Below are 11,083 nucleotides of genomic sequence, written 5' to 3'. Positions count from 1 at the left end.
GAAACCCATTGATCAATAAATAAAACAATTCCAAATATTGACAATCCTGAATCTACCGTCACAAGCTTGAGTGAACCAAAACTGGACGTCAAAAATAAGAAACTCTACCGCACAATAAATTCAAGATTATTCTCCTTTAAAAACAGCTTTAATGTGATCTCTATAGAATCTGGTTAATTCTGGCGCTGATAGCCAACTGCTGTCTCGTTAAGTATGTCAAGTATTCCACAGCGAGAAGATCCTGGAGATGAAGACGTTAATTCGACTCAAACTCTTGGTTAATTCTCAATTTATCACAAACTGTCATGCTGTCATCAGATGACGTTAAAAACCCAGTTTACTAATTATTTGCGTGATGTAATATTTAAACGATAAATATCAATATTGTATAATATACCTGCATATGAGAGTTGAGCATGTTAGTGATAGTATCTCCATCAAGGTTAGGTATAGATTGTACAACCTCCATCAGCTGTCTTCCTAACTCCTTATCACTGGGTACCTCTCCAGCTATCACCTGTACAACACAGTTTGTTAAAAGTCACATGTTTTTAGTAATCATGGTCTCATAATGAGATATAATCTGTCAAGTTTTACTTGCTTCTAAACAAATAACTGATCTAAATATCACAATTTAACCTTATTTTGCACACCTTTTTGACGTGGCCCATGACAATGTTAATCTGTGATATCATGTCGTCACAAGAATTTATTATCTGTTCTTGATCGTTGAAATTTGGAGTCTTTCTGGTTCCTCGTAGTCCTTGGAAAAACTTCAAACTGACCTGCAAAAATTTGCTAGTCACTGATAGACTAAATATATTTATTGAGTGAGAATTCTTCATACCAGTGATAGATTGAAATTTTAACCTGAAAATGTACATTGAAAAGTTAACCTAATTTTACCTGATCAGCCTCGGCTCCAGTAATGACATGAGGAACAGGAGTGAAAATACAACCCTCAGTTCCGTTCTTAGCTCCTAATTGAGACGTAATGTGAGTGTTGATCTTCATCTTCTGCTCTTTGAGCTGCGTGTCTACAGTAAGATGGACTGGGGTGGGACATTGACACTTGTAGAAGGCGTGGATCAGGGAACTGTACTCGTTGATTATTATTCCACTGCTGTACCACCCTACTGTGTACATCGTCGTGTTTACCTGGTGATAGAGGGTGATAGAGGGTGATAGAGGGTCGGGTAATGAGGCATCGTTCCCGGTATTGTATCAGAGCAAATGAATGATAGATTTCAAGTGGCTTAGTTCAACTTATCCGTTATATAGAAAGTTCTGAGATCTGAGAAAGTCGAACCTTTTTCTGGAGTTCTCCGATTCTCATAGCGTACTCCATGTCCATGGACACCTCTTCTTCAGTCTCCTGATGGGGAACAGCAAACGACTCAGTCACGTGCACGGTTCCTTTGTCGTACCTGATAAGTTTTAATTTTAAAAACTGTCATTTTAAAGGTCATTTTAAAGATCATTTTATGCTCGATTAACTTCCAAGTAACATTCAATATTACCAAAATTTTGCCACATTTGAAGAAAACTTCATCATATCAACATGATCAAAACGTCAGTTGCAAAATTCGGAAAACTACAAACCTTCCCATGAGTGTACCGATGACACGCTTATTGTTGTCATTCCTTCTCTCGTAGTTATCTACAATGTTAAACAAAACCACGGGGTGGATTATAACTTTTCGCACTGGAAGTGCTACGGTTCTTCCTTCTACTGCCATCCTAACCTTTTTAAATGTTTCGTTTTTCAGTTTAGATTGAACACTACATGACGATTTGATTTTCAAATTTTTACAATTTATTTAACAATATTGAACAGAGATCAATCTTAGTATGGCTTGGTAACGAAAATGAGTAGGTTGTAATATAATTATTATTAAATTTTAAAGTTAGCCCTGCCATGCTAATCAAGATTAGAGATGGAATCATGGAATGCCATTGTCGTTAAAAACAAATAGATTAATTCAAATTCAGATAAATTCAGAAATGTTGAGTCCTAAACCCCAGCCTAGAGTCCAGCTCTGGCACAGCAAGAAAAGTGACACACATTCTGCTCTCCCATTTGTGGTGAGTTTCCTATATTTCCTAAACATCAGATGACAGATAAGGTTGAACTGAAGATCTGGTCACTTGGTCACGTGATTTGGTCACGTTGGTCAGTGTTCGTCATCAGATTCCTCTACACACATGTTGTCCAGATCGTTATCATGCGGGTGATACAGCTCTGAGAGGAGAGAGATAATAAATTCAGTTATTTTATAATATACAAATCACAAATGATGAGTTTAGTGAGTCTGTAATGTTTTTCAACTGAAGATTAACTATTAAAGTATTTATTATGGAGATACAAGATATTATCACACTTTCAAGCCAAATTTGGCAGGAAAGCAGAATTGATATTGCATGCCCCAAAGGGGAGCACTGGCTCTCACCCGGGGGCATGAAATATCAATTAGTTGCTCAGAGAGTGCTCCATAGAAACGAGGAGCCCGCTCTCAGCAACTGATCTACTACTGTAAGGTACTGATTTAAATACTGATTTAAATCAATAACCTGAAGTAGTCTACGACCTTAAATGCAATGGTCGGACAGAGTTTGCAATATGTTGCAAAATGTATACTTATACTAAAACTTAAAACATTTCCTTGCGTTTCAGATGCGTCAAGCGAAATAAAAACTTTCCTTGTTAAACTTCCTCCCAATGTTGACTTTCTATCGTACTTCTTAGCCTAATAAGGCAGGGAACAGAATTTTTATCACACTTTCGAGCCAAATTTGGCAGGAAAGCAGAATTGATATTGCATGCCCCGATGGGGAGCACTGGCTCTCACCCGGGGGCATGAAATATCAATCAGTTGAGAGAGAGTCTGATATTCCCATAGGAACAAGGAGCCCACTCTCAACAACTGTTCTACTACTGTGAGGTACTGATTTAAATAAAGATTTAAAAGGGGTCATTCATAATAACTAAGTATTTCTTAAGTAAATACTCGCTAGTAATTACTTAGATTTTTCTGAGTCTCAAAATCGGTATTCACAAAGTTTGAGCATTTACTGCCCAGTAAAAACTAATACTCAAGCTGAATTCATCGTGAGTATGACTTACATTCAAGTAAATACTCACTAAAATGCTCTCAAACTAGCACTCCAATACTCAAATCAGTATTTTAAGAAGCACGACAGGTTAATTCAGATCTTTTGTTTGCCATCTTATGTTAATGGGAAAACACCCAAATTCGGATGTACATCGATGTATCGAAGGAATGTGAAATAAACATTTTCGAGCGAAATTTGTGTAGAGTACATTCGACATTCGCACATCACGTACCGCATATGTCTGTGATGGAATTTGTGATATCGCAATCTTGAAATGGCGGCAAAATGACAACACCCTTGACTCCGAAGATAATTCAGAATCATTCTTGATATCTATAATGAATGTTTTGTGTGCGATATTGTGTCCCCTACAGGTAATTTCACGTCCCTTTTACAGTGGTTTACCGTGATTTACTGTAGTTTTCTTTTATCTTTTTTAGCAGTGTACGTTTGTTTTCACTGTTCAACCTATTACAATCATCTCGGTACGCAATTTTTATCGCTAGTCCTAGCCAAAGCTTTCAGAGAGGTTTTTTATAACTATTTTTTGAATTGATGACTGATCTGCGTTACTTGGCTCCTGAATGTCGTGGGGACACCATTTTTAGCTTTAACTAACCGTAATGGTCGCATCTATATTGGACTTACAAGGAAGCTTATACTCTAACGTGTTTATTTTTCTGGGAAAATTTACAAAAACGTCATCCAATCGGGACAAAATATATTAGAGCTTTTGTACTGGCAGTGAGGAGTCGTCCCTGAAAAGGCGGGGTGCAGCACATAACCCCGCCAATTTCCGTCTAACCCCGCACTTGCGGAATTAGGCGGGATTAGGTGTTGCACCCCGCCTCTGAAAATTTGAAGTGAAAATATCAATTAGAAGGGAAGTTATTGACGTTAAAAGTCGTTGAGCAATAGGTGAGAAAATGATTTGAGAATGTGAATTCGGTTCTCACATTTTGAGCATGACTTTTGATCATTTGCTAACTTTATGAATACCAATCTTGAGTTAGTTTTGGGTGACGAGTAAATACTAACTTTATGAATACCGATTTGAGTGTTAGTTCCAACTCTGAGCATTTACTAGCGACAAAATACTCAGCCTAGTAAATACTTAACTTTACGAATACCAAAAGCGAATTTGATCTCAAAATCTAAGATTATCTCACAATTTGAGTCTGAGTTTTCGTTTATGAATGACCCCTTTAAATCAACAACCAGAAGTAGTCTATGACCGTAAATGCAATGATCAGATAAACTTTCCAGATTGAGGAAAAATATATATTTATACCTTGTTTTAAAAACATTTCCTTGCGTTTGAGATGTGTTAAGCAAAATACAATTTTTTGTTGTAAAACTTTTTCAAGCTGTTGCTTTTTTACTGCACTTCATAGTTCAAAACCTAATTAGGCTTCGGATGATGAAACAAAGTAAAAACTCCCTGGTTTGTACGAGTTTCAAGCGACTTAAGGTTACTGAAAACGAGATCAAAGTTTACAAGCAGACTTGAAAGTTGCACAAAGTTTTGGTACTTGTCAGCGATACAATCAATCAGGCTCATTAATTTCCTTAATCGCTTACTTGAAATTAAAAAGGAAGTGTCAGAACAAACTACAGTCACCCTCACAAAAAGTAGTAAACACAGAAACGATATTTGATCTATTCGAAGGAAGAAAACACACAAAACAAGAATCTTCTGTGAGCCATATTCCATATAGAAATTGTGCAGAAATTATACTAGGCTTTTCCAAACCGGCTTCCCCTAGAATGGCTTGCGAAATTCGTGGCTGATATATAAAGAGACTTATAAATTCTGAACAATAAAGAGTGAAAATTCTATCCCTGCACCAGTTTTAACTGAAGTTTAGTTAGTGCAACAAAAACATTCTATAAAATATATTATGTATATAAAGATATCAAGGGACGAATGGCGTAACTTAATCAGCTAATTCAGTTATAAATTGGTCTGGTCGCTGGGGCAAATTTAGGTCCGATGATTGATATGCTGCCATTCTTTAGACCAATTCAATATTGCTAACAGTACGGGAGAACTGCCTGGCAATGACCAGGGTGGTTATAAAAGGCTGGTGAAGTGCGTTCTAAAATGGTATTACCAGGCCGATTATCGGGCTATTAAGTCAAGAGTTACTTTCATAAACAATACTAAAGAGTACGGATGTCTGCTCTTGATATTAAAACAATCAAGAGTTGTATTGAAGAGATACATTATATTACGGCTGTTCTGATAATTTCTAGTGAAGCATATAATGGCAAGATGAATATAAGCAGACTGTACTCGATAAAATTCAATATTTTAATACTCGATAAAATTCAATAAAAGTCAATGATTACAAGTTCCAGTGATAAATCATTCTGAAATAACAGACAATCAAGACGGACGATAATATTGTTGATATATGTATTAGGGCGTGTAGTACGAGTACAACATGAACAGTTGAAAATTTGGACTTATAAATAGACAATCATGGCGCCACAGCCCAATTCAAATATAACAACCAGGAAATACTATCACCTTATCGCAGATTAGTATTACATGATAAGGACTAGGATGTAATCAACACTAAAACAGATGTTCTATACATTATACATCTTCAGTTTTAATGACTCAAAATATATCTAATAGAAATAAAGTATACGAATCACCTCACATCAATTGATTTGCAGGATGTAATTACGTATCAAACGCGCTCGCGGCGGAATATTCTAGACTCATAAGTACAAGACCCATAGGCGGAAAACACATTAATATCGCATGCACTAGGTATCAGTACAAAGCAAATTCAGCGCGGCACACAGCATTCACTGTGTCATAAATGTGAAACGCGAGATTCTAATTTCACGTATTGTATCTTTAATATCTGAAATACTAACTTATCGAGAGCTATATATAGCTTGGACATTATAAACATAAATAAGTTCGACATGTCTAGTTTGCTTTGGTGAGATTTATAACTAAAGTTTGATCAAATTCTGCTTTCCCGGCCAAATTTGGCTCCAAATAATGGCAAATTATGGCAAGGAAGATGAATACTGACTAAGAACTATAAAGCACACTATACTCGATAAAATTCTAACTTGTCAACGATTACAAGTTGCATTGATTAAATCATTTTGAAATAACAGACAGTCAAGAATCATAACGGACGATAACATTTTTGATGTGAATTAGGGCCTGTGGTGTATAATGTGGACTGATAGATTATAGATACTAATTATAGCTCCACAACTCTATTTAAATACAAGAACTAGGAAATACTTTCACCTTATCGCAGATAAACATTTATGATAAGGACTCTGATGTATTTAATCAACACTTGAACGGATGTTCTATACATAGTATATTTTCGGTAGTAATGATCAAGTATAAAATTACCTCACACCAATTAATATGCAGGATATAATTTGTAATTAATAAGACGCGGTGATCGCGGCGGAATATTCTAGACGCCAATAAGTACAAGTCCCTTGATCGATAAATATAATAATATTCAATGCACTACGTATCACTTATGAGTACAAAGCAAATTGGGCGCGGCATACAGCATTCACTGTGTCATAAATGTGATGAGCACGTGAGATCTTAATTGTATGTATTGTATCTTCGATATCTGAAATACTAACTCATCGAGAGCTATATATAGCTTGAACATTATAAACATAAATAAGTTCGACATGTCTAGTTTGCTTTGGTGAGATTTATAACTAACGTTTGATCAAATTCTGCTTTCCCGGCCAAATTTGGCTCCAAAGAAAGTGTGATAAAACATTAATCACATGCCTTCTCATGCGATATCAACATTTTCAAAACTCGGCAAGCCTCGTGATTGAAAATGTCGATATAACCCTCGGGAAGCCTCGGGAAATATCGAAACTTTCGCTAACTCGGCAAGCCTCGTGGGCGAAAGTTTTGATATCGCATGAGAAGGCATGTGATAAATGTATAATATATCAGTTGACAGATACAGTAGGTGAAATTACCTGATACGATTCTGTAAAGATACGAGGGAGCATGTCCTCCAGTGTTAGTTATAAACAGTTCTATCATATCACTTGGGACGTAGTCAAACTCAGGATTCGATACCAACACCTGAAATTATAATAACTTATTAAACTTAAAATTTCATTGACCATTTCGCAAGATAAAAGCCAAAAGGTAATATCATGAAATTTTCTTAATCAATCGAATAAATTAGTAAATTACAAATTTTTGGGTTAAAGAGTTTTTTTGAGATCTTTTACCATTTAAATGTTCAAAATCATAAATTATAAAAAATCGTGAATTGGCGAGTGAGGTCAGTCCCTTTTGACAATTATCAAAAATGAAACACGACAGTGTAACACGAAATAAAGTTTTATTGATAACAATCATCTATAATTTTAATAGTTTGTGGATCATTTTATGAATGAAATTATTCTTCGGAGAGCTAAAAAAGAATTGAAATACTATATGCAAATCATGAAATTACAATTAGTTCAAAGAAACTTAAATTATATATACATTAATATATACATTATACATACGTTTATAAACGTATGTATAATGTATATATTAATGCTCGATGTTCGAAAGTTCATTTATAATATCCCCATCATCAAAATAAATTTTGGATAAAAGTTATGTTAAAAATATCATCACATACACATAAAATAAACAATATCACGTTATAAAGTTATAAAAGTTACAACTATAATCTAAATATGCAAAAAACAAGACATCACTTCTGAGAGAGACATTCCTTTACAACCCCCTCTACACCTTCATAACAAACATCAGGATCTGCTGCATCAAAGAAATTAGGTTCCAACTTTTCATTTCCCTTTACTTCTTCCAATATTAGAAAATATGCGGGCCACACAACATTCTCAAAATATCCCGGACCATCTGGTGGATCGTAACAACGAGTTAGCCGCCTTTTGAGTGCAAGATCATGTGATAAGGTGATGAAGATAGTCGCGTCATACAGTTCTAATAGAGGAGCAAAATTAAGGGCGAGATGCCCTTCAACAACTATCACGTTGTGATCTTTCTTCATTTCTTCTTTAACATCAGCTACAAGATCGTCCATTTTCAGTGCGGGACATGTTTCCCAATTCACCTCAGAATCAAGGAACACAAGTTTTGCCTCCTCTAGTGTTTTGAAGTATTTGTCTTGGTTGAAGACGAAACATTTGGGGATATTTTCCACTAGTTTCTTACAAATTGTAGTTTTCCCAGAGTTAGTGCCACCTCCTAATCCAACCACGATAACCATCCTATAGTTAGGATAATCATGAGATATTTGTACAAAGAGAACTGCTAAATTCTTTACGCTAAAAAACAACATTTTGTGAAAAAAAAAAGTTAACTTACTTTTGAATGAAGCTTGGTATTACTGAAATTCAGCATGTTCTCAGGACCTATGATCTTGTTGAAAGCATCCTGATCATATGAGCAGAGATGAGTAGGAGAGAGTTTGTAAAGTGCAGCACAAACTATGACTGGCACAGAGAAGTGTTCTGCAGCAAGTGTTAGCTGGTGTGCTCCGTTCGGTGCTCTCAGTGCTCCGTCAGCCATTATAGTGTGGGTACCAATTATCACCTGGTGGTGGTAAGAAAGTGGTAAGTTAAACAAACAACTTACTTTTCATGATACAATGTGGTAACTTTATCAGTATGGCAAGGTGACTTAATCGATGTGATGTAGTTATTATAGATAAAACAAACTCACCTTATTAACAGCATGAATGATAGCGAATGCAGCACTGTCAGCAATAAGAGTTGTCTCAATACCACCATCGCTCAACTCCTTTGCCATTTGGTGTCCTTTTAGCGAGGGCCCTGATTCACATACCACAACCCTGAAGTTCCTCTTCTTCCGTCCATGAAGGAGGAACTCCCTTACTGTGTTTGAGTGCCCATAAGTTAAGATGAGCTGAGGAAAAAAGTTACAAATCAGTCATAATTACTGAGATTATTTATTTAATCGAGAGTGCCACCACACCATACCAATAATAAGAAAATATTTTAAACTGTAGCCTAGGAAGGTTTAATGAAATATAGTGACATTTCTCAATTAAAAAAGAATAGAGTAATACCTCATTAGCGTGGATATGCTCAAGAGCCATGGTGATGATGTTAGATTTGCTGTTTTCTTGCTCAGCAAGCAACTCTACAATACTGTTCAGGATATTGTCTTGCAGGTCTTTTCTGAAGAGAATACATGATTTAGATCATTCAATGAAAACTGTTTGAGTAGTAAATAGAACTACAATATTTGACTGAGCTGTGATTGGTTCATGGAAAACAGTTGATAAAAGCATGCTTGCAAAAACGAGCAGCAAACTTACCTTCCAATGGTTGATGATTGGGAATCTGATCTGAAAAATATGGCTAGTCCCTCGGCAAAGCTTGCTGCATCTGGCCCTTCATTCTCTTCCCTTATTATCTTCAGAACTCTTCTGATAACATTACTTACGACAGTTTCATTACTCAGTATAAGTGGCAGATACTTTGAGTATGTTTTAATTATCTTGATAAGCTCGCCAGCTGTTACCCAGTCACTTGCACATATCAACTCCTGAAATTTAAAAAATTAAGCCCATCTTTTCCATTACAAAATAGAATACAAAGTTAATTGAAGACAGCATAGGTAAGTTCTAGTACCAGTGTAGTATGATTAAAACTTACCTTTAATATATTTATTGTCTTGATTACACTTGCATATGATGTTCTAGTTTTTCGATGATCTTTGAGGTAAGCTGAGAACTCTTCCAGCTGCACAAGCGTTTCTTTTGGCACCTTGTTTATCAAATAACTATCCATAACGGCTGAGGTGCAATAGTTGGGTGTGATGAAAAATAAGTTATATATCTAGGAGTTATCACCAAAACTGACAATATCTAACAACTATGAATGAATGTATGTATCTCACATGTGGCAACAGATGTGTGTTTTACTAATGTGAGCCTCTCGGGATTATTTTGTGGATGGCATATAATGCATACTTTAACAGAAAATTTCCCAATAGCAGAATACTACAATCAACACTGCAACTGGGTGCTTGCAAAATTGAAAATGGTTAATTTATTCAAATCATTGACGCAATCGGCAGAGCATAGTACACAAGTAACAGAAATCGTGTAATGACAGGAAGAATGTCAACAGTCATAGGATTCACAGGATGGAATAAGATTGAAGGGGATGAACCCAACATGAGATTTCTTTACGGATTTTCCCCCTCGGACCACTACAAGGACACTCCCAAGTAGAGAGAAGCGAAGTTTTGTTCATGTGAAACCCATCACTTGAGCGTGTCACTGCCCTTTTAGTCTGATATTTTGACTGAAGCCCGCTCTGTGACCTATGAAGCTTCATTTTTTAAAAATTACAAATAGCCAGCACCCAGACACCTCCTTTTGGGAAACGGATAACATGCCGAAATTGACCAATGCAATGATGTGGTCAAAAACGTTGAATTTTGTTTTGGGCTTGATTACATTTGTCAGAAAATGGCAACCCATTCCCTAAAAATTAACCCTGCCAACATATACAAAATAGGAATAACGATTTTATAAAAAGTTGAGTTAGTAGGTAAAAATAATTTTTTATAAAATTATTCAAACAATATAGCAATGACCCTATATAAAATCTACCCTTTAAGAATTAAAAAAGTTTCCTAAACAATCAAAAATTACCCTTGGCCTTGTGGCTCCAAGGAATGATGATTAATCACTCTTTACCTGAGGACCCCAGGCTTTAATGTTGGTAAACAAACGAATAGAGATTAGGCGGAATGACAGGCTGAGTCACGTGACTTTTTTAATTCGTTCTCTAGCTGGCTCTGAACGACTTTTCGAAACCCTAACCCTATAATCTGATCCCAACCCTAACCCTAACCCAATCTTTAACAAAAACATATGCTAAAACCCTAACCCTAACGAGAAATTAGACTAACTTCCTTATACGGTCA

General features: G+C 35.9%; 3 protein-coding genes across 3 annotated transcripts; all 3 read right to left on the bottom strand.

Moving 5' to 3' along the window:
- Positions 1-5: 5 nt before the first annotated feature.
- On the bottom strand, positions 6-1,751 carry LOC134817081 (eukaryotic translation initiation factor 3 subunit F-1-like). The gene is made up of 6 exons (XM_063826189.1): positions 1,603-1,751; positions 1,310-1,427; positions 907-1,158; positions 654-785; positions 398-517; positions 6-241 (listed from the first exon to the last, which is right to left on the bottom strand). The coding sequence occupies exons 1-6, from the start codon at positions 1,737-1,739 to the stop codon at positions 161-163; spliced, it is 840 nt and encodes a 279-aa protein (XP_063682259.1). The 5' UTR covers positions 1,740-1,751; the 3' UTR covers positions 6-160.
- Positions 1,752-1,951: 200 nt separating this feature from the next.
- LOC134817071 (translation initiation factor eIF2B subunit beta-like) lies at positions 1,952-9,937 on the bottom strand. Its single transcript, XM_063826179.1, has 7 exons — positions 9,802-9,937; positions 9,462-9,691; positions 9,210-9,321; positions 8,843-9,046; positions 8,486-8,713; positions 7,114-7,222; positions 1,952-2,242 (listed from the first exon to the last, which is right to left on the bottom strand). Exons 1-7 carry the CDS (start codon positions 9,934-9,936, stop codon positions 2,175-2,177), a joined length of 1,086 nt encoding a protein of 361 aa, XP_063682249.1. The 5' UTR covers position 9,937; the 3' UTR covers positions 1,952-2,174.
- LOC134817091 (nicotinamide riboside kinase 1-like) lies at positions 7,759-8,391 on the bottom strand. Its single transcript, XM_063826200.1, has one exon. The coding sequence runs from the start codon at positions 8,385-8,387 to the stop codon at positions 7,851-7,853; it is 537 nt and encodes a 178-aa protein (XP_063682270.1). The 5' UTR covers positions 8,388-8,391; the 3' UTR covers positions 7,759-7,850.
- Positions 9,938-11,083: the final 1,146 nt, after the last annotated feature.

Source organism: Bolinopsis microptera, chromosome 1, assembly GCF_026151205.1.
Source record: "Bolinopsis microptera isolate Bmic1 chromosome 1, MBARI_Bmic_1.0, whole genome shotgun sequence".
Lineage (NCBI taxonomy): Eukaryota > Metazoa > Ctenophora > Tentaculata > Lobata > Bolinopsidae > Bolinopsis > Bolinopsis microptera.
The sequence above is the reverse complement of the archived record's forward strand: the minus strand, read 5'-3'. Positions and strand labels throughout refer to the sequence as shown.